General features: G+C 52.5%; 2 protein-coding genes across 3 annotated transcripts in view; one reads left to right on the forward strand and one right to left on the reverse strand.

Annotated features, from left to right (window-relative positions):
• The first annotated feature begins 901 nt into the window (after positions 1 to 901).
• RASL11B (RAS like family 11 member B) lies at positions 902 to 5417 on the forward strand. Its single transcript, XM_060629038.3, has 4 exons — positions 902 to 1222; positions 1847 to 1903; positions 3039 to 3115; positions 3890 to 5417. The coding sequence occupies exons 1-4, from the start codon at positions 1081 to 1083 to the stop codon at positions 4358 to 4360; spliced, it is 747 nt and encodes a 248-aa protein (XP_060485021.1). The 5' UTR covers positions 902 to 1080; the 3' UTR covers positions 4361 to 5417.
• Positions 5418 to 11432: 6015 nt separating this feature from the next.
• SCFD2 (sec1 family domain containing 2) overlaps positions 11433 to 22454 on the reverse strand; it is a 399921-nt gene continuing 388899 nt past the window's right edge. The window contains exons 8-9 of one of the 2 annotated variants that reach the window (XM_060655042.3): positions 22261 to 22380; positions 11433 to 12885 (exon numbers count right to left, since the gene is read on the reverse strand). In XM_060655042.3, the coding sequence (XP_060511025.2) occupies positions 12793 to 12885; positions 22261 to 22380 (213 nt within the window). In that variant the 3' untranslated portion in view covers positions 11433 to 12792. The remainder of the gene's footprint in view (positions 12886 to 22260; positions 22381 to 22454) is intronic. The other variant, XM_060655043.3, reaches the window with a different exon arrangement.

Raw genomic sequence — 22454 nt, forward strand, 5'->3', positions numbered from 1 at the left:
TTACCATTTCACAGCTCTCTGAGGAGGTGTGACTGTGTGTGAAGCGCTAGAAAGCTTGTTCTATAATTACCTTCTGATTTGCCTCTGAGCGCGCAGTACACCCACCCGACCGGCTGTGTGTTCTCGCGCTGCGTGTGTTTACGACCCTGCGCGCTGGGGTCGGAGAACGTGGGTCTACAACAAAATGGGTGACATTACTTTGTCCCAATGGTAAATGTCACATCTCAGGGGAGCGGATACGGGGTCTTTGTAACTAATTGCCATCACAGCCAGATCTACGATCCGGACGCACTCAAGTCAGTGCAACCACGCCTCAAATGAAGGAGACTGCACGGGGCCAGGCAGCAGGACGCGCGCTTTCCGACCCCAAGCGCTCACACCCCCGAGGCCCTGGCCAGCACGTTCCCCACCGCGCGTGGGCGTGGGCGTGCAGGCCGGAGGCCCCGCAGCGTGCTTCGAGAAGCAGGCGCACGGGATGGGCACCCGGGGGGGTGGGGGGCTGCCCAGGATCTGCTCTTGGAGGGCCCTCGTCGCCGCCGCCGCCGCATCCCCCGCGCCCGCCCGGAGGCCCAGCCCCGTCCGGTTCCCGGAACCCGAGGCGCCCCCAATCACGCAGCCACAGCATCGGCCGCGTGCCCGCTCAGCGGGACCCCGGTCGGCACCGGCGCTGCCTTCCTCCGCGGCCGCCACTGGCTGCGCCTTCGGCTCGCGCCCACACGTTGCCCAGTCTCGGGTCCGCAGCCCCATTTTCCGCACGCCTCACGGGGCCCCACACTGGCTCCCGGCGCCCCTAGGGGCTCGGGACGCGCTGAGCGGCGCCGGGGGCGGAGCCTCGCGGGGGCGCCCCGGGATTGGCCGCGGGAGGCAGAGGGCGGGGCGAGCCCCGGAGAAAACAGCGCGCGCGCAGCCCGGAGGCCGTCCCAGTCCCGATCTGGAGCTAGTCCGAGCTGCTGCGCGGCTGCGCTTTGGTGCCTTTATTCCGCGGACCCCTCGGGCAGGGTCCTCCCACCGACTTCAGCGCAGCACACGCGTCCTCCCGCCCCGCAGGTGCCGCGTGGTGCAGCCCCGGCTGGAGCGGCGATGCGCCTCATTCAGAACATGTGCACCATCGCCGAGTATCCCGCCCCGGGCAGCGCCGCCGCCGCCGACTGCTGCCTGGGGGCGGCGGGCCGCCGCCTGGTCAAGATCGCGGTGGTGGGGGCCAGTGGTGTGGGCAAGACCGGTGAGTCTTCGTGCTCGGCAGTCCCCGGGGCTGGACGGGGGCGGCCCCCTAGGAGTTGCGTGTGACCGAGGCGTGGGGGAGAGGTGGGAGCTGCAGCTGACCGCCCGTCCCCTCCTCCTGATCCGCTGCCCCTCCGGAAGGACCTGAGCCAGCCTTGCTTCCAACTCCCTTCTTGGACAGATGAGGGAAACGGGGATCCTGAATGGCCAGGCCACCTTCTGGGCACCACCGGCGCAACTGGGATTAGAACTTTGGGGGTTTTGAGCCTCTGGCAGTGCCTGGAACTGAAAGGGAACTTAGTGAACGGAAGCCCTCCTGGAGGACTTTAAGGTTGGGAAAGACATTCGTCTCTTGGAAGGCTTAGGTGTGGCTCAGGCGGGCTCAGAGGAGGCGGGTGGGCCAAATGACCCTTCCAGCTGGACAGAGCCATAATTCATGATGCCTTCTAGCCCCTCTCCGTTGTGTCTGGAAGAAGGGTCAAGGAGCTGCAGGGTAGGAATTTCACTTGGTGGCCGCCCGTCTTGCTTTCTCTGGGAGAGCTGTTTCCCGGGCTGGGGGTGGGGTGGAGACCAATGTAACTTCTCATGCCAGAGTGAACTCTCCTTTTTCTCTTCTGCCCTGCAGCTCTGGTGGTCCGCTTCCTCACCAAACGATTCATTGGTGACTACGAAAGGAACGCAGGTGAGCAGATGCAAAATTTGGGGAGAGCCCTCTCAGCTTGCACAGTACTGCGGGGTCTCCCAGGCAGGCTCCTTCACAGTGACAGTCTGGGCGACAGGATCCTGCCACTTCCAATTTTGCTTGCCCCCTCCCGTGCTCCCCCCCCCCCCCCCATAACTGCCATCTGGCCTCATTCCATTCCAAGCCCATTCATCATTTTATCAAGTGCCTGAAAGTATTCTCCTTGGTATGTTTTAACTATAGGGACCCCAGTTGGAAGCACCCTTTGTACTCAAGAGCCTCCCCCTTCAAAACACTCCTGCAAAAGTCATAAAAAAAAAAAAAAAAAAAAAAGATGGCCAACTCCTCCCCCCACCCCTCTCCCTCTCTGTTGGCTGCCTTTCAGAGGTGACCTTTTAAAGCAAAGGCCAAAGGAAAGCAGTTGTAAACCTAAAGTTCTTTTTTCTTAACAAAGAAAAAATAACTGGATGGTAGAATGTGAGGAGGAGGGCTCCCGAATAAATGAGAAGACACTATTTCAATGTCTCTGATTAAGGATGGCCACTGGGGAGGCTTAAGGGCTTTCTACCTATGCTCTGTTAGCAAATTGCTTAAATCCTTAGACCATATTTAGTACCTAAGGGGATTATTCGAACTGTGCTGCATAAACCATCCCAAGATAAGGCATTGCAGCCTTCTGCTTTGATGTAGATTTGGCTACCATCAAGTCACGTTTTTATTCCAACTGATAACGTTGGCTGTGCATTTACGAACAATATTTGCCTACCAAGCTATTGTACTTAATGATTAAATTTACATCAAAGAGTAGTGAAGTACTAAAACAAAAACAAATGCCATGCATGCTGAACAAGAAGATTTACTTCAAGGAAATACTTTAGATGTGGAAGAAATTCGACAAATCAGTTTCAAAATCCTGCAAAACTTGCCTTGGATTTAATAAAGCCACAAATCTGGGGTTAACATTGCAGTTAAAAACAAAATAACTGAGATGAGCTCATTAAGTAGAATAAACTATAACTTATTTTTGTGCATTGGTTCAAGTTATATTGTCTTTTCTATTTAAAAAATCCCACCATGTTTTAAAAGTTGTACAAGAAGGGAAAACCTTTTCTTTTTTTTTTTTTTGCCTTTATAGGTAATCTCTATACCAGACAAGTCCAAATAGAAGGTGAAACCCTGGCTATTCAGGTTCAAGACACGCCAGGTATTCAGGTAAGAAGCTCTGAGGTTCGGGACTAAGTCAGGCTGTGGAATTGTTCACTTCTCAGGATGCCTCATGCTAAAGAGGAGAGAAATTTGGGGGAGTCCCATCTAGGCCTTTCCATGTTGCTTGTCACTTCCGTGTTATTTGGCCGTTGGTCAGTCTTTGCCTGGCTTAATTTGGGAGATTTGGCTCAGGGGCACAGATCTTCTCTTAGGCGGATTCTGTCTGGGAGGAAAGACCAAACCACGCTTGGAATTGGCAAAGTTTCCTTGCTGTGCTTAAAAAGAGTGGTTTTTACATGTGTGTATTTGGTATTAAAAATCAAACATTTAGGTGTAGTCTGCAAATGCTTGGGATCACTTTTATATTGTGGAAAGTTACTCTATAGACAAAAGAGCCATGCTGGTGTATGTGTGTGTTTTTTTCCCTCTTGAACTGGGCAGTTCTCCAGGTTTAAATGCTTCCAGCTCCTATCTTTACTTCCCCAGACTTACTGTCTAGCCAGTTAATTTCCCATTTTGTGCAACTACAAAGTCTCTCCGCACGGAGTTCTCTGCAGGTCAATTTTCCACTCGAGTGTGGTGAGCTGCACTGTTATTTATTCCAACCGTGTGCAGCTGGATCAACATAGCGTCAAGAAAGCCGGAGTGTGTGCGGATATAACTTGTTGATGGCCTGCAGCCTGGCGTTACCGTCGAGGGCGCTTTTGAACCCGCTGCCCAGCCAGGCCAGGGCTCTTTCCGGCCCTCACCGTTCGCCTTGCCGTCACCCCTCTCTTTCAGGTCCACGAGAACGGCCTGAGCTGCGGCGAGCAGCTGAATCGGTGCATTCGCTGGGCAGACGCCGTGGTGATCGTGTTCTCCGTCACTGACTACAAGAGCTATGAACTCATCGGCCAGCTCCACCAGCACGTGCAGCAGCTGCACCTGGGCGCCCGGCTGCCCGTGGTGGTCGTGGCCAACAAAGCTGACCTGCTGCACATCAAGCAGGTCGACCCTCAGCTCGGACTGCAGCTGGCCAGCGTGCTGGGCTGCTCGTTCTATGAAGTGTCGGTCAGCGAAAATTACAACGACGTCTACAACGCTTTCCACGTCCTGTGCAAGGAAGTGAGTCACAAACAGCAGCCCAGCAGCACACCAGAGAAGCGGAGAACCTCCCTCATTCCCAGGCCCAAGTCCCCCAACATGCAGGACCTGAAGAGGAGGTTCAAGCAAGCCCTCTCTGCCAAAGTGAGGACTGTCACCTCCGTCTGAAGCAGGGACACTCGGGGGGGTTTGGTCTTCCCAGGAAGAGGGCCTGAGGTTCTTGCAGCACAGGAATGATGGGTGCTGGCAGTCATTCACGGTTCCAGCAGGAGCCAGAGCAGAGCGGCCAGGAGGGTCTGTGGAACTGCTACAGAAACTTCCGTTCTGAGCCGGGGAGGGGGGGGACAGGATTGATGAGGCTGGAATGAGCCCACTGAGCCACTCTGAGTATGTGAAATGTGCTCCACGTCTTTTCCTTTGGAGTGGGGAGGGCGGCGTAACCGCTTTGGATTTTGTTCTTGACCTTGTAAATGAAGGTCAGTTGTAGTTTCCGCAACTGTATGGATGTGGTTGATGGTGGGAACGAGAGAACAGCTTAACCACTCCCAGCCTTTCCACGTTTTCTCTCTTCTTTCTTTTTTCCCTTTTCTCCCTCCCCCCCCCCCCCCCCCCAAGAGGAAGGACTGCTTTTTCTCTTACGAGTCTGATTCGCATCTCTGGAACACTGTTCCTTACAGAATGCCTTTCTAACCTGAAGGACACCCGAGATTTCTTCTTTAAAGAACAAGGAGGAAAATACTACCCCCACCCCCAATAAAGGGTGGGGTTTATGGGCCAGATGTTATGTATATGGACGGACATCCGGAAGCTTATATGGCTTGCAGGAAGGGCTGCTTCCTCCTGACACAGGAGGAGTATGTTCAGTTGAGCATGTGTTAAATGGTTGAGAACTCAAACTCTTCAGCCCCAGACTTTGAGTAATTGTGAGACTGTATAGTTTTTTTTTTTTTTTTTTTAGCTGTTGCATCAGGTACAGGAAAAAAAAACCGTGTTCATTGATTTTGATGTGATTTGTGTAAATGGCACACGGCAATGACGTTGGGTTGTTTCCTAGGCCTGGCCGAGTGTGGCTTAAGTACGGAAAACACTGTCTTACAGCGAGTGCACGGATACAGGGGCGACCGCCAAATCCCGTACACAGACGCACTTTAAGAAGCCACTCATGCTTTGGCTTAAACTGTAATTAATTTATTTTATGTACAATAAATCTCATTTTAAAAGCGTAGACCTCTGGCTTGGTCTCCATTGAAATGTTCACTTTCTGTCCTTCAGACAAAGTGTCCCTCAGTGACTTGTCCTTACTGGGCACTTTGAGTGAGGCGTTACGGCTTCCTAGGGTTACCTCTTGGTTTCACAGCCAACCGACGAGATGCCTTCTCTTCACCCCCTTTTACAGAGGAGGAAACAGGCTTACAGACCAGCTAACCAACTTGTCAAAGGCCCCACCCAGCCTGGGAGCGCTGGAACTGTATTTTGCCGCTTTCTAGTCAAGAGTAGCGTGTCTCCTATTCATTTCCTTCACGACCCTCCAGGCAAAGCGAAGACAAGCGTCCAGCTCTGTGTCTTAGGCTGTTAGGACAGCTCGGCGAAACCTGGAAGATAACACGCTTCTGTACAAGATAACGGCTTCTCTCTAGACACGTGGCTTATTTGGCAAACTCCCTGGGGTATGGTGCTTTCAAAAAACGTGCTTTGTTCCCATTGTAGAAGCTCGGAGCTGTTGATCTGGGGCTGGTCAGGAGCCCTTCCTGCGTCTGCTGCTGCCACAAACGTAGGTGCCGAAACCGCCGGGCTTCTCTCCCCTGCTTCCATCTGGGACTGGGAGACCTTTCATGCAGGCCACGTTGAGTTGCCATCTTTACGGGCCCGTAACAACACCTCTGAGGAGGGCCTTCACGTACATGGACTCATTGAATCCTCAGGGTACCCCTGTGAGGAGGGAGGGGAGGAAATACCACCATTTACAGGTGAGGAAAACAGGGTCTGAGTTTTGAGCGATGTCCGCAAGGTGGCACAAAGGACAGGAGTCAACGGCTTCTGAATGTATGCCATGTTCTTATTTCTTCATAATGTTTCATGCACAGGGCACTGCTTGGCCATGGGACCAAGGCAAGCAGTCAAAATGGCCGGCTGTTGAGGGCCTACTGCGTTATGGTGCCAGACTTCCAAATCTCTTTTCCCACAGGGTAGATACCCTGCCTGCTTTTTTTTTTTTTTTTAATTTTTTTTTTTCAGCGTTTTTTATTTATTTTTGGGACAGAGAGAGACAGAGCATGAACGGGGGAGGGGCAGAGAGAGAGGGAGACACAGAATCGGAAACAGGCTCCAGGCTCCGAGCCATCAGCCCAGAGCCTGACGCGGGGCTCGAACTCACGGACCGCGAGATCGTGACCTGGCTGAAGTCGGACGCTTAACCGACTGCGCCACCCAGGCGCCCCTACCCTGCCTGCTCTTGACAGGGCTTCTGGTGACACCCCAAACCTGCCTGATATGGAGGGCAGTTGTCCACACTTACCCATAACCTAACCTCTGAGAAGGTGATGGGTGTGGGGGGGCAGGGCGAGGAATGGTATTCGCGTGAGATTCTAAAAACGCCTCAGTTCAAAGGCACTGACCATCATCTCCAAGGGCTTTCTGCTTGCTTTTGGTTTCATTCGTTTTCTGTGGTTCTATTAACAATGTCCAGTGACCAAGAGGTTAAACTTTATATACCTAGCAGAGGTCCTCTACCCATGTTCTGGAATTAACGAAGACACAAAGTTTTCCTGGGGGCTTTATCTCCGAAAGGTGCTGAGTAGCGCTGCCCCGCCATCAATTTACGGGCACACCGTTGCCTTCCCCACCCCCGTCCATCTCTCCGAGCCTGCAGGCGTCTGGGCAGTCCTTTCCTCCCTGTGAGCCTCACGTCCTGACCTCCTGGCACTTCATGGTTGCCCCTCACTTTCCCACTATGCTGGACTCCGTCGCTCTTACTTTACCTCGGAAGTTAGGGTGGGAAGGGGGTCTCAGAGCTGCCCTCCATCCAGGGGGATGAAGTGTCTGTGAGAGAGACCCTGCTGGGAAACCTCCCAGGTCCCAGTTCTGCGCAGCGTCTCAGGCTAACTTAAATATTTATAGTTCTGGAAGGAACACACCATATTTTCTCCTCACGAATTTAGCTTCATGTTTCATTACCTTTGCGCATCTCTTTCATTATTAGTGTTTCTTAATCCCTCTGTGTTGGTTTTAACATTTCTGAACTGCAACCATATGGCACTGAGAAACCGCGTCTCCCTCGTAGGACGGGGACCGCCTCCTTGGCCACCAGGGGAAGGAAAGGGAGGGATCGGTGGTGGTGGTGGGGGGTGATGGAGAAAGGAAAGGAATTAAAATTCATTGAGCATTTGTAATGTGCCCGATTATAAATGCTCTCCTTTCATCTTTTGAAGAGTCCTCTGAGGAAGGTAATACTAGCACTCCCATCTTAAAGATGCGGAAACTGAGGCTCAGGGTACATCACCTGCTTGGGCCACACAAGTAGTAACAATGAATGTTCCTGTTTATTGAAACCTGTGTCAGGCTGTAGCGGGTATCGAAAATAATGTTCCCCACACCAACCCCACAGACGACTTTTAGTCCCTTCTACAGGTAGGCGGAAGGGAGGCGCCGAAGAATGAAGGAGCTGGTCCAGCTCCTAAGGAGCGGATTCAGGACTCCCCCGCCCCCCCACGCCCGTCTGGAGCCACAGCCCAGCTCCTGGGCAGCCGGCCCAAGCTTCCCCGCTCCCCTCCTCCAAGCAAAGTGCCCCCGGGTGCTCTCCTCTTCTTTGGCGGACCCTGGTCCTCCCTGCCCGGGCCCACTTTCCTCCATCCCCCTGTGGCAGCCCTGGGTTTGGGGCTCCTCCCCGGCCCCAGGCCCCCTGGCCAGCCACATCTGCTGTGGCCATCAGCCTGGCTCACTGGCCTCCAGTCCCAGCTCGGTAATAAAGACGCAGGCAGGGGCTGGGGGTGGGGGTGGGGGGGGTGTGGGGCAGCACCAACCACAGCCCGTCAGCCTCACGACCGGATCCGGGCCTGTCTTGCTGTCTGGCTTTCCAGTTTCCTCCCTGCCGCAAATCAAAACCATTCCGAGCGCTCTGCGGCCCGCCGTCTGCGTGGTGTACCGGGTGGGAGAACCTTCCTGCCTTCCCCGGGGCTCCTGCCAGCCCCCAGCCTGCTTGGAAGGTGGGCGTGCCCACGGGGCGCCCCTCGTTCTGGAGACACGGGCCACTTGGACCTGAGGGAGAAAACAAAGGCGTTTTCCGAAAAGGCTTGTGGGCAGATCCGTCACAGGAGAGCAGTTGGGTAACTCTTGGTCCTGCCCCTGCAGGGGTGGGGTGTGGGGATTGCTCCGCAGTCTCTGCCGGTAAATTAACACAGGCCCTCGGGGGATGGCCAAGACGGAATCATAGGGCTTTATTTATTACAGTAACTGCACTAGGAGACCTGATGTTTCCTGCACTCCCTTTAGAAGTTTCCGGGAAGTTCTTACGCAGACCTGATGTTTTCTGCACTCCCTTTAGAAGTTTCCTGGAAGTTCTTACCGTCCTCCTTACTTCCCTAACTTGGTGTGAAGAGAACAGGATTAGGGTTGTTACTGATTGTGGCAAGATCCCAGCCACCCCCTCTCCCTTCTCAAATACCCTCCATCATCTGGTTTTGTCTTTCTTTTTTTTTTTTTTATTATTTTTTTATTTATTTTTTTTAACGTTTATTTTATTTTTGAGACCGAAACAGAGCATGAACGGGGAAGGGGCAGAGAGAGAGGGAGACACAGAATCGGAAGCAGGCTCCAGGCTCTGAGCCATCAGCCCAGAGCCCGACGCGGGGCTCGAACTCATGGACTGCGAGATCGTGACCTGAGCTGAAGTCGGACGCTTAACCGACTGAGCCACCCAGGCGCCCCTGGTTTTGTCTTTTAACATTCCTTTTGAGAGAGAGACCGAGGAGTTTTTTAAAGTTTCTTAAGGAGGGATGGCAGACATTTATAATACTGGAGTATTTGTTACTGAAATTCTGGTTCTGCTAACCAAGGTAATATAAATAAGAGTGGTCTTGAGGGGAGCTTGACGGAATTCTTTGTTACTGGGATAACACTGGAATGGAAGGGGCCCTGGTGTAAACAGAGCCATTTCCATAGCCCTGGCCCTCTGGGGACAACCTTTGGCGGACACGGCCCCCGGGGTGCTTCCAAACGCTCGGCGTGCCCGCGCTGTTTGCCGCAAAGCGGACTCCAGACGGAAGGTTCACCAAGGCAGAAGTCAATTGCTGCACAGTATTTACACCTCTATCAACTATCAATTGGTAATACACCAATTACCACTCTATCACAAGAGTGGCCTGTGAGGTCCTTGGCGAAGAGCCGCATCTGTGTGTGCTCGTTTTGTCTCCGCCAGCCAGAGTTCAGATGGCAACACTCACACCCAGGCCCGAGAGAGAAGAAACCAGCACGACAGCCCGGCCGTCTTGTAAGCCACCTTCAGGCAGCCCAGATCCCTTTAGAATTGGTACATTGGCATGTGGTTGAATCGGGTGTCAGCCTCAAGGAGGTCAAGCTCAGGATCCACCCAGACTTCGGGGCTAACGTTCATTCGTGATGGAGAAGCTGCTGTCGGAGACAACATGAGGCCCTGAATGAGCCATCATTAGACATTTACCACCAATAATGGGGATTCCTACAGGCTCTTGGCCAGCTTTGCCATGTGCCATGTCCTAAGTGCTTCACACGGATTTATGATTTTACTTCTCACACCAACCCGATGAGGTCGGCCCTATGATCGTCTGATTCCACGGTCCGCTGAGAACCGAAGAAGTGAACTGCAGCGTGGAAGAGGTGGGATTGGAACCCAGGCCATCGGCGCCTGGCCTCTGGGCTCTCCTGTCTTGGAAATCTGTGGCACCAACGCGTTCTTCCTCCTCTATTTCCTCATCTCGTGGCTCCCAGCAATGCCTCTGAACTTTCTCTTCGTTTGACATTATTCTCCTGTTGAGACTTTATCATGTCGCGAGGAGACCTCTTTGCTGTCCTCGCTGGTAAAGGCCCAGTCCTTGCCATCACGTGCTAGCTGCTGTGTCGGGGCTGGCTTCCGTCCACAGCAGCTTCTCTCGTGAGGTAGGTAGCTTCCGTGAGCATGCGTAATTTCCAAATGGAGGCACCGAGGCTCCGCGAGGGCCACAACCGCTGTTTGTGAGCACAGAGGAGACCGAACCCAGGGAAGACTTTGGAACTCTGTTCACCGACCTTCACAGGAGGTCAAGAACACAATCCCTTTCTCCCTTGTCCTCTCCCACTCCCTGGCAGTGAGCACAAGAAGAAGGCGACACCAAGGAGGTTTTAGGAGGTTCTAACAAGGGGGCCGACGTGCCATTTCCTGAGTCCCTTCTTTTTCCTTATCTGACGAAGGCCCTTTGCAGGATTTATACCAAGTCTCCATTAGGTTCCTGCTTTTTTAATGCAAGGGACGGGGTTCTGTCCTGTGTCTCCTACCTTCTTATTCAAACCAAATTCCGGCCACCGTGAACTTCCTCTTTTCTCCAAAGCCTCCCACTACCTGATTGCCTGTCTCGCTCAGTTCCTCCAACCAGTGACCACAGAGATGGAAAAAGATGGTGATAAACCTAACTTGTGACATTCCCCACACACAGAGACTGCCTTTGACCATATTTAATATAGTCCTGAGGGCATCTGGGGGGCATGGTAAATGCTAATGGACAACATTTACAATCAGGAACATCCTTCTTTTGTTAATTCCAGACTAGCAGCTTTTGAACATTCTTTTTTTAGAGAAAAAATTAACTTGTAAGAATACATTAAAGCCTCAAAAGTAGTACACAACTACATGTTTGCCGTGAAGAAAATTCGAACCACACAGGAGTCTACCAAGAGTGAGACTCCCCTCCCCCTTTTCTTAGCCCTCCCACCCATACTCCTTCCCAGAGGTAACTACTTGTTAGCAGTTTGGTTTTTGTATTTCCAGAAAGTTTCCTTTGCATACGGACATATGGTTTACCGCTTAACCTGGAGCAGATGCTCACACAGGGCGGGGGCACCGGGAGAAGGCCCAGCTGCTTGTTCTGTGAGAGCCACAGAGTCAGGGGCACGGCTGGCTCCTTCAGGAGCATGGCCCGGAACCTAGCACGGTGCCCGGGACGTGCCTCTCAGTATTTGGAAATGAATGAATGAATGGCTGAACAAATGAATGAATGTACATTGAGACAGAGAACAGGGTACATAATTTTTTAATTTTAGAAAATAGCGATGTCTGCTTTGATGATCATTTCTTTTCGGCTTGCCATTTGCTTCCTTAGTCAAGTTCAGACTTCTGGGTTAGGGGAATGAAAGAAGCATCTGGGGTCTCCGTATTTCAGCACCATGAAAGAACCGGTTTCAGGTGGAAAACACACTTGGATCACAAACAAACAAACAAACAACCACCCCCAAAACATCGGTGTCTATAAAAACTGCTTTGACTGCATCTCAGAATGATTTCCAACTTCACAGTTTTTTCCTAAAATAACATTATCTTACAGAGAACTAGAATCAGAGGCACGTGAGGGTTTTGATCTACCTTTGACTTCCTCTACCTGTTTGGCCCTCTCTCGAACTGTTTGTCAGCTTTCCCTCTTTATTACAAACATCTTTTGGAGATGCCAGAAAGGTCCGTGAACCACACACCTGCGAGCGTGTGGATTAAGCAGTTGCTTTTTGCCAGAGTTCTTAAACAATTTCACCGGGTTTTTCTGATATGACCAGAAGGGAAAGTTAGGCAAACAGAAAAGAGAGCTCTCTATTTCGACAGCAACACTACTGAATACAAGTCCCAGGGGATGGGGTTCCAGTCTCGACTCCCTGGACCAGGGGATCTTTATGGGGCCTTCCTTTGGGAGGGGAGGACACCTTTTACAGGCAGGGACAGGCCTCCAGTCAGCCTGTCTCCCACCTCTGTTCCGAGTAGACACGTGGGCCGGCCTGGTGAGCACGCCGGGAGGGTGCCGGACTTTGTGACGGCAGGAGGACCACCAGCCCCTTCCTAACTGCTGCCCGCCCCTCCCTTCCTCGCCTCTTCAGCAAGGTCTCAGATCCCATTTGCAATATCCCCTCCCCCCCCCAGTTACATAATCTTAAGGAAAACCAAACTTTTTTCACACTCCTCATGTGAAGCATGTCTAATTTCTTGAGCAACTGCAGATCAAATGGCTTGTAATCTACCAACACTCGCCAACAGGCGTTTATTTAGAAACAGTGAGCTTGCGGCTGGAATCAGGAAGATTCCAGGATCACAGAATCCGGGATCACAGGAATCAGGACCACAAAGAGAGGGTTGAGGAGAAACGGGGATGATGTCAAACATGGCCAGCTGAAAGTTTGACACCTTTAGAAAAATGAAAGTAATTTTTTTTTTTTTTAAGTTGTTGGGAATCCGAGCAGAGTACTTCGCTGCATGGTTGCCAAGACCCTTCAGGCAGAATTCTGTCATGGCCACCGTTAGCAAGGGGACACCGGTTTGGGAGGCGTATCTTGAACGGTGACAGGATAACGGTATCGGTATTTCCAGCTCAGGTAAGTCTCATCCTTGCAGATGCTCAGAAGCCAAGGTCTGGATGCAGCCGGTCAGTCGCAAATAACAGCTCAGGAATGTTAAATGGCTTCAGGAGTCGAGTGGACAGCACGATAACCTATCAGCAGGAGGGGACAAACACACCACAGACGATTAGGGATACCAATCCCAGGTTATCGGATGACAAGAAATAAAATGCAGTGTGTTTCTATGGGGAAAGGCACGGAGGGGAATACCGTGGAGATAAGGCAGAAGGCGGCCGCTTGAACGCCACTAGAGTCCTGGGCGGAAGGAAGGGTGCACAGCCTGGGAAGAGATGGCCCGTGGGACAGCGGGGCTGTGTTTACTGAGCCTTTGACCGCTTGGCACCGAGAGTGGCCGTGCCCAGCCGCCGCCTTACTGCTGAACTGAATCCAGTCATACCGTAGCTTTGTGATCCAGTAATTTGACCTCAATATAGAAGTTTCTCTCTTCTCCAGGAAGCCTTTGCTCCTTCAGGGCCCCCGAGAAGGCACACCCAAGAGGTGGATGTCCTTGTGGGTGCTAATGATGGTGACTCTGTTCATTTCCTAGTACCCCAAACTGGGTGGTTTAAATAACTGAAATTTATTGTCTCATAGTTCTGAATGCCAGAAGTCCAAGATCAAGGTGTTGGCAAGGGTAGTTCCTCCCAAGGGTTGTGAGGGAAAATCAGTTCATGCTCCCCTCTCAGCTTCCTTGTGTCTTCACCCCATCCTCTATCTATGCATGTCTGTCTCTCTGTCCAAATTTCCCCTTTTTATAAAGACACTGTCATATTGGATTAGAGCTCACCCTAATGACCTCATCTGAATCTGATCACCTGCAAAGACCTATTTCCAATAAGGTCACCCTCACAGTGTTCGGACTTCAATATCTTTTGGGAGGGGGACACGATTCAACCCATAACAACGATGGAATAATGATGCTAGCAGCTAATGTTTATCGGGTCTCATGACATGCCAGGCACTCAGGATGATCTCATTTGATATCCGTTTCATCTTCCTTACAATCTTATGAAACAGGTGTAGTATTCCTATTTTGCAGATAAGGAAAATAAAGCACAGAGAGGTTCAATCACTTGTCCAAGGACAGACAGGAGATAGCTGAGTGAGGATTCCAACCCAGGCAGGCCGAGTCCAGGGCCCAAGTGCCTATCTGGTCACTTCTGTCATGTCAAGGGGTCTGGGCCAGGCCACTTTACCCCCCTTTTTCTGGCCCGTCTCTGTGGTGACCCTTCCTGCTTCCTTCATTCTGGACCTTTCCCCCGGGGTGGCTTTCTCTCTGTAGCACCGGAACGACTTGTTCCCCAGGGCTGCGCTGGCTCCGTGATGCGCCGGGTAAGGGCTGGTGAGGTTCGCACAGGCGACTAGGTGAGGAGGTGACTGTGGACATGGGGAGGGAGGCTAGAGCTGGAATCCCATAGCCCAGCGCCTCAGCAAAGGGGACTGCCAGGCTGGCGGCGGGACGGGACTTCGCCCAGCCACCTGCCACCGGTCACGTGCCGGTCGGTGCCACACATTCCACCATCTTCCCCTCCTGCCGCCCAAAACTGTTCTGGGTGCACCTAAACCAAGGACTTAACCAATTGCCAGCTCACTGGTCAAGAACGGAGTCCGTACCCCAGTGTGGAAGAAAGACAGACGGGGCCTAAGTTAGAGGAGGAAGGAGAGAAGAAAGCATTTTGTAATTTTCTTCTTCTTCTTCTTCTTGTTAAAGAAGTGGGGATTATTAACACGTTTTCTGTTTAAAGCAACAATTAGCCTTTGAAAGCTGCTGTTTTACTTTTGCTCGAAAGGGAACGGTCTGAAACAATACATGGTTCACGTCAGCCAAGGTGTGTTTCGGGCGGGGGGAAAAAATACACTGAAATCTGTGCTCACATTTGTCCTTGAAAGCCAGGTGATGAGAGTTTGAGAGCAGCAAGTGAATAGTAGCATCCCCTGTCATCTGCACACGTGGTGTAGACGCCATTTCAACGTGTGGCTCTGGCGAGGGTCTCCACTGACTCCTCAGCGTCTTCCACGCCGAGCCATTAGGTGGCGGAGAATGCTGGGTCCCAGGCCCGCCCACTCCCCAGACCCCCGCAGAGCCCGGCTCCGCTGCTGCTTGGCTCTACGCCCCAGGGAAAGTCACTTCACTTGGAGCCTCACACTCCGTGTCCCAGGAGGAAAACAACAGCCCTGAGCTGGCAGCGTTGTGGCAAGGATTAGATAAAGTCAAGTGCGTAGAACACAGGGGGTGCCCAGCAGTTGTGAGCTGCTCTTTTATTGTGGTTTTGTGACTGGGTCATAGGTCTCCTTTTGAATGTTATAAAAGCTAAGAACTCTCTAGAAAAACACGTGTCTGTTTACACACACGAGATTCGGAATATAGTTTTAGGCGAGGTTTGTGTACAACTAGGGTTCATAGACCACAAGGTAAGAAACCCTTCTTCAGACATTTTTAAGGGTGTGTGCACGGAAACCAAAGTGCTTTGCATGCTCTCTAGCGGTCGACTCTCGTGAGGCAGTAGAGGCCGGTGTGGCCAATGGGCCAAAGGCCCCTCTCCTGCCCTCATGACTTGCCGGTTTCCCCCACCACTGCCGGCCCCCGTGGTCCTTCCAGAGCCAAAATGGCAGGCAAGGGTAAGGGCTAGCAGGAGTCTCCCAGGGTGCTTAAGTCTTGCCAGCAGGAATGAGGAACTTGGAGGAAAAAGGCTATAGACTCCACTGATGTCGACACTTCTAGAGCAGTGAGAACCAAGCTGAAAGAATCCATCCCTCAGATCGGGTGCTGGGCCTCCAGCCACGGCTGACAGAGACGGGGGTGGGGGGTGGGGTGGGGGTTCCCTGACCTCCACTGAGCTGGAACCAAAGACCAGGCCTCTGATATCTAAACAGGCAAGTATTTAGCATGAGGGCTGAACCAGAGGGTGTCTGGGACGTGTTTCGTGGAGGGCTGAAAAGAAACATACGGAAAACCAAATCTGTGTGTGAAGTGAGCTAGGGGGTCTCCGAGAAGAGGAGAAAGCCGAGACCAAGGACCCTTGCCGGATGGTACAGTGGTTAAGAGCACAGGCTTAGGAGTGCCTAATCTGACTTGGAACCTAGCTGGGCCCCTTGCTGGAGGAATGACTCTGGAGACGTTGCTTAATCACTCTGAGCCTCAATTTCCTCATCGGTAAAGTGGGAATGACACCCCCTCCCCCAACAGGATAATTACGCAGATCGCACGTGAACATATACATAAAATATTTAGCACAGCTGACAGATTCTAGAGGGGCTTAAAATGGTACCCGCCATTATCGTTTTCATTATCATCACCATCCGGGCTATTCTCGTCCTCTGCCGCACTCCCTCCCTCCAGCTCACAGCAGTCCCCGGGCCAGTGCCGGGGAGACGAGGTGCCAAAGCCATCTTACCCAAGTGTAAATCTGACCGTATTACTCATCGGCTTAAAATCCTGACTGCCTCCTCCCTGTCCTCTGATAAACCCAACCCTCCTAGAGAGCATCCCAGGACTGTAGAATCCGATGGCTGCTCAGCACTCCAGATGTCACCCCCTCGCTGCCACAGCACTCCCCCCCCCCCCAAGAGTTTTACGTTGCGGCCACCCTCCACTATTCGCAGTTTCGCCAGTGGAACTTTGGGAATGCTTTCCTACCCTACTCTTTGCCTGAAGACCTCTCAGTCCTTCATCGATCTATTCGTGCATCACCACCTCCAGGAAGCCTTCCAAGCCCACCCCTCCCCAAAGACGGAGTGTGTTCCCATGGCTGTTGGTTTGACACCATATTCCTTGTTGCCTTAGCTGAGACTTTCCGCTGTGTCTGAACACGGTACCGAAAACGTAGCAGGTCCTTGATATAGTGACTTAGTGAATGATTACATGAACGAACAAAGATGGTCGGACAAGGAAGGAGGCAGTGAGTTTGGTGAGGGTCGGCAGGAATCTTTTCACGCTGGGAGGCTTTAGTAAAAGACAGCTCAAATAGCTCCAGGAAAATTGTTCCAGATCAGTTCAACTATTTGTCTAAAGCTCTCACTGGGAAGCCGGACTGCATGGCTAACACGTCATTTATACTGTAACAGTTGATGGTCCTTAAGCATTTTCACATCTTAGGGATCTTTCGGTCTCCAGACTCATCAGAGCACTGTTAGAGGTTTTTAGTCTAAGGCATTTCTGCATTACTTGATTAAAATAGTTCTAAACGTTCTAAAGAAGTAGCCAAATGGGGGACAAAAAGGCAGTCGAAAATGAGAAAGAGAATGCTTAAGAGAGCCCGAAATCGGCCTGTTAGACATAAAATTAAAATTATATAAACTACCATCAGATGTGTGATATCAGGCAGATTAAGCACGAGAGAATTCCTTTAAGAGAACTAGTTTTCTCCCAGGCAGCCGAGCGCACTGATGAGGATTTCATCCATGAGATTGGGGGGGGGTGGGTGACACCAGGGCCCCCAGAGCCTCCGAGCAAGCCCTAGAGCCCTTTGCGCTCCAGCGGGAAGAGGAGGGTTCAGTCTCTGTTCTCAGATGGGCTGGGGCTCCCGCAGGCGCAGGCCAGCCTGCGACACTGACCCAGCCCTCTGGCTTTCTTTCCATTTTCCACTCCTGCAGGCCACCACTATAATTTGTAGGTGCCAGCATCTTCCTGTTCTATTTCTGCTGAACACGGAGGAAGTGGGGCAGTCCGGGATTTAGATTCCACATCCAGCTGATTTCTAACACTGTGCATTGAAAGTAGCAGGGGATAACAATGGTTTTTCTCCTTTTTTCTTTTAAACTTGGGAGATTCTGAGGCACCTGGCTGGCTCAGTCGGTTAAGCGTCTGACTTCGGCTCGGGTCACGATTTCGTAGTTCGTGGGTTCAAGCCCTGTGTCGGGCTCTGGGCTGATGGCTCGGAGCCTGGAGCCTGCTTCGGATTCCGTGTTTCCCCCTCTCTCTGCCCTTCCCCAGCACACACTCTGTCTCTGTCTCTCTCAAAATTAAATAAACATTAAAGTAAAAAAAAAAAAAAAAAAAGATAAACTTAAAATCCTACAGATGTTTTCCTCACAGTAAGAAGCTTCAGAATAAAATATATCTAAACTGAAAAGAGAGAGAAAAAAAAAAAAGGAGGTCACAGGACTCCTCTCCTTGGGGCTTTCAATTGAGTTTAGTATAACCTGGAGCGAGGTTTTTAGAGCCAAGATTTAGGTATCCTGAACCCTGAAGTTATGCAAAACTCTGTGTGTAGGAGCATATTTCTCAGCCTCCTTTTTGTCCTAGCACATTCTCACTAAATACTCAGCTCCAGAAATGGAGAACCGCTAGAAAGCGTGTGTGGGGGGCAACGTGCACTGCCTATGAAAAGCAGGGGACGGAGGGGCTGACCTGCCCACACGGCCTTCCTCTGTCTCCTGAGCTGGCCTTTCCCTGTGTTTTCTGGAAGGGTCCTTCCCTGTTATTTTCCTCCCATAATCTCAGGCTTCTGCAGGCCTCTTGGCCACCATCCAACCAGAGTTTCGCCTGCAGAGCCGTCTGGGCACGGGGCCCCACACCAGGCAGCGAACGAGACAGAGGCCGGTGCCAGGCGCGCGCACTCCAGAGCGAGGGGAAGCCTACCAAGCTTCCCACCTCCCGGCGGTGGCTGCTCGGGGTGGGCGTGAGGTGGGGGGAGTTGACTCTTGGATCCTTCTTTTTTTCGTAGTCGGAACAGAGGGCCTCTGCAGCGGCCCAATTTTCTCCTCGGCACGTTGTCCAACAACCACGGGCAGGGAGTGGAGTTTTAGAGTATGACAACAGTCCCGTAAGACTAGCAGGTGGCAGGTGTGGTTTCTGGATTCCTTGTTTCACGCTCCCCTTGTCACTGTTTGTGGAAGAGAATTCATTTCTAGATGTGCCTTGAATGGGTTCTGTTTCCTTTGAAGAGCTGGTCGCTGAATGCCTTTCAAACCTCAGCCCACAGGCCTTCTCCTCCATAAGGAGCTGTGCCAGATGAAGGAACCACCCCTCACCCCTACTTATTCCCACCACAGCACGTCTTCTCAGTACACTTATCTGTGGCTGGAGTTTTCATGTTTAACATCAGTCATTCGTTATTAGAACGTAAGTTCCATGAGAGCAGGCACAAGTCTGGCTTGCTCCCTGCTCTATTTTTAGCACAAGAACAGTGCTTGGCACAACAGCAGCCATTCAACAAATGTTCACAGAATAATCAACTAATCCCACTTAGTAGATGTGATTTCAGAGTCCTGTACTTGAGTCCCAAGAGCACCCATGTAGATATAGAGAACGTATGGATTAACAGCAGCTGTTACCAGAGTCAGACTGGTTTTAGTTGTCCATAATCTCAGAATGAATTGACAGGTTGGTGAATTCTCCAGAAGAGCTACTTTTGTCTCATACTACAATACTGTACGTGAAGTTTCTAGCGTTCAATATTCAACATTGAATGAATAATCATGACACTCAGCAATCCTGACTCTGTTTGCGGTGCTGGGAATAAATAGTAAGAAAAGCCCAAAGTCCTGACGCTGGAGGGGAGCAAGCAGGCCGAAGAGTGGCAGGAAAAGACCCGAAGGGAGGCAGTCCACTCTTGTGGGGCGGTAGAGGCCTGTGTGGCCAGTGGGCCAAAGGCCCTTCTCCTGCCCTCATGACTTGCCGGTTCCCCCCACCACTGCCGGCCCCCGTGGTCCTTCCAGAGCCAAAACGGCAGGCAAGGGTAAGGGCTAGCAGGAGTCTCCCAGGATGCTTAAGTCTTGCTGGCAGGACTGAGGAACGTGGAGAGAAAAGGCTATAGGCTCAGTTGATGTCGGTATATCTAGAACCGTGAAAACCGAGCCAAAAGAATCCATCCCGCAGACTGTGGGCTGGGCCTTGTAGGCTGTGGTGGGGACAGGGAGGAGGCGGCCCCAACTGCCTCTGCACTGGCCAGTCCACACTGAGGTATGGCTCTCCGTTCTAACCGAGTGCGAGAGGGAGAGACGGAGTGGGATTGAGGAGAGCCACCACCACCGCCAGGGCACTCCCAGATGAGTATCGTGGGACCGAAAAGCCTCGGTTTGGAGAAGAGCAGAGCCAGGGGAGAACACGTGGAAAAGGGACGAACCTGATTTGCCTGTAAATTCTGCGGGGCCCAGGAGCTAGAACCAGCGCTAGTGAGTGAGGCTCTAGAAGGCAGATTTGGATGCATCTAGGGGAGACAGTAAGGGCCGCCGAGACTCAGGCAGGCTGCAGGGGGAGGGGGCAAACCCTCATCTCTGGAGATGTTCAAGTGTAGGCTGGATAGGAAAGACAGAATATAAGTGTTAGATAGGTGGGGCGCCTGGGTGGCTCAGTCAGTTAAGCATCTGACTTCAGCTCAGGTCATGATCTCGCGGTCCGTGAGTTCGAGCCCCACGTCGGGCTCTGTGCTGATGGCTCAGAGCCCGGAGCCTGTTTCGGATTCTGTGTCTCCCTCTCTCTCTGACCCTCCCCCGTTCATGCTCTGCCTCTCTCTGTCTCAAAAATAAATAAACGTTAAAAAAAAAAAAAACGTTTGGTATATTATCGCTGCTTACGTCGACAGTCAAGCCAAGTTAGTTTCTTGGCTGAGGGTTTGTTGGGGACGTAGATTCGGTAGAACCTGTTCCTTTCAATCAGTTCACCTGTTTCTCCAGCAGACGAGGGAGTCTGAGCCGACAATGGCACCAGTCCACGTGCCATCTCGTGTACGGCTAGAGCAGCGAGGCCTAACGTCCGCTGTACTTCTAAAAGCAGAAAGCTAGCTGCTCATGTCCCAGATCCGGGCAGAGTTGGCTGCAGAACTAGGGCAGCTGTGTCTTTTGAGGGCGAGAAAGGGAGATCTGCCTCTGAGGCGCGTCGCTCCACAAACATCTAGGTGATCCACCTCCTTGCAGAAGCTCGGAGATGCACGGCACTCTGGTGCCCCTGCCTCTTCCGCTGGTCTTCCCTGCTGCCTTTGGGGTCTTCCTGGGGGCCCCTTAGCTCTTCGGGGGAACTTGTGGCACAAGGGCAACAGAGCAAACGAGGCTGCTCCTTAAGCTCCAAATTCTTTGAGAAGCTCCCTTTGCGGGGGTCTGAGCACACGGTCAGATTATAGCCAAGCCACTGCAGATTCCAGGTCCGGGTTGTCAAACGCAGGTCACACAGCTTTGGAAACGTCTGCACTTCATCCTTTCAGAGCGGGGATTAACATGTCTGTCGGGGTGTCACAGCGCAGCACCGTTCCGGAGAGCTAAGCATCTGGTTCACCTCGTTAGGGGCAGTGAGAAGTGTGCTTTTGGATTTTAAAAACGTCTTGCTCGAAAAGACAATTGCTCACGAAACGGATCCTCGACACTGCCGCTCAGTGGCCTGCAGAGGTGGCACAAAGCCGAAGATGACCCCCCGGGGGGCGAGTCTCAAAGGGGGGCGAGGGGGCAGAGGCAACGGGAAGATGACGTATGCCGTCCAGGGGCTCCTCGGGTTCCCAGAGGACAAGCCTCAGCTGCCCCTGGCGTGAACCAGCCCAGCAGTTCGCGCTTCTCTGGCTTTTCTCTCTCTACGGTCTCTTTTCAGATTCCCTCACTTCTGCTTCTTGGGATCATGTAAGCTGCTCTCACGTCCCTGTCACATGGCCTGTGTTGGGGAGCCCACAGTAAGGCAAGGACTTGGAGTCTTACTGAGTTGCAGGTTCCGCCTCCCTGGGCAGATCCGCAGGCAGGGGGCTTGCCTTCTCCCGAAGCCTCTCCCCTTGGGCGCCCGGCCTCAGGCCAGCGGCTAACACCCCTCCTGCAGGGCAGGGGGCTGCTGCTCACAACAGTAGCCACCCTTTACTGAGAGCAAAGGGTCAGGCACTGTGCTAGAAATGACACCCTCTCCGCTTACCTGATCTAAGATTCACAGCCACCCTGGCCCTGTTCCATCAGCGAGAAAACTGAAGGCTTTGCCCTCCCAGATCAGCTGGCTAGTGAAGGACAGAGGTAGGACTCAAAGACAGACCTAGAAGATCAAGAGGCTGGTGTTCTTAACCACGGGGCCACTTACAAGGGGGAACGAGAGGCACCTGGCAGGAGGCGACAGAGGAGAAAGAGACCACATTTGTCACAGCCTCGACAAGGTGCCTCTAACTGCCACGGTGGGGAGATGGTCCCTGGGAGCAGCCCTCATTATCTGGAGCCTGCAAAGCAGTGAAAACTCTTGAGTAGTTAAAGGTTTATATACCCCTCAGGACACACGAGAATATACGCCCCTCAGGAATCAGGACGGGGACAATAGCGCCTTAGCCCTTGAAGCCCAGAGGTGGAAGAGGGGACCATAGGTGACAGCTCTTCTCCCTCCACCCCCATCCGGAGGACAGCTGGCCCCGGAGTAGAGGGAGGGGGAACGTGACAGGGAGGGGTGGGTGGGACACGAAAGGCTGGACGGAGACAGGGAGAGGCGCCAGGGAGCCGAAGGAAGGAAGGAAGGGCCCCCACCCACCCTCTCGTTTCTGCCTCAGGGCCCTCGTTCACAGAGGTCTCATTACCTGGGTTCCTGGCTTCAAGGATGGCACGAGGTCTTTGATCATTTTGGCTTCTGAGACTGTGACCCCGCCCACCACAAAGAGGATCAGGAGAGGGTGGTCGCTGGGATGGGGCCGGCTCACCTGCAAAACAAACCCCCACGGGCATCAGTGGCAGAGCGCTGAGCAGCTGGGGGCCTTGCCCCTTGTCCCTCCGC

Source organism: Panthera onca, chromosome B1 (assembly GCF_046562875.1).
Source record: "Panthera onca isolate mPanOnc1 chromosome B1, mPanOnc1 haplotype 2, whole genome shotgun sequence".
Classification (NCBI taxonomy): Eukaryota; Metazoa; Chordata; class Mammalia; order Carnivora; family Felidae; genus Panthera; species Panthera onca.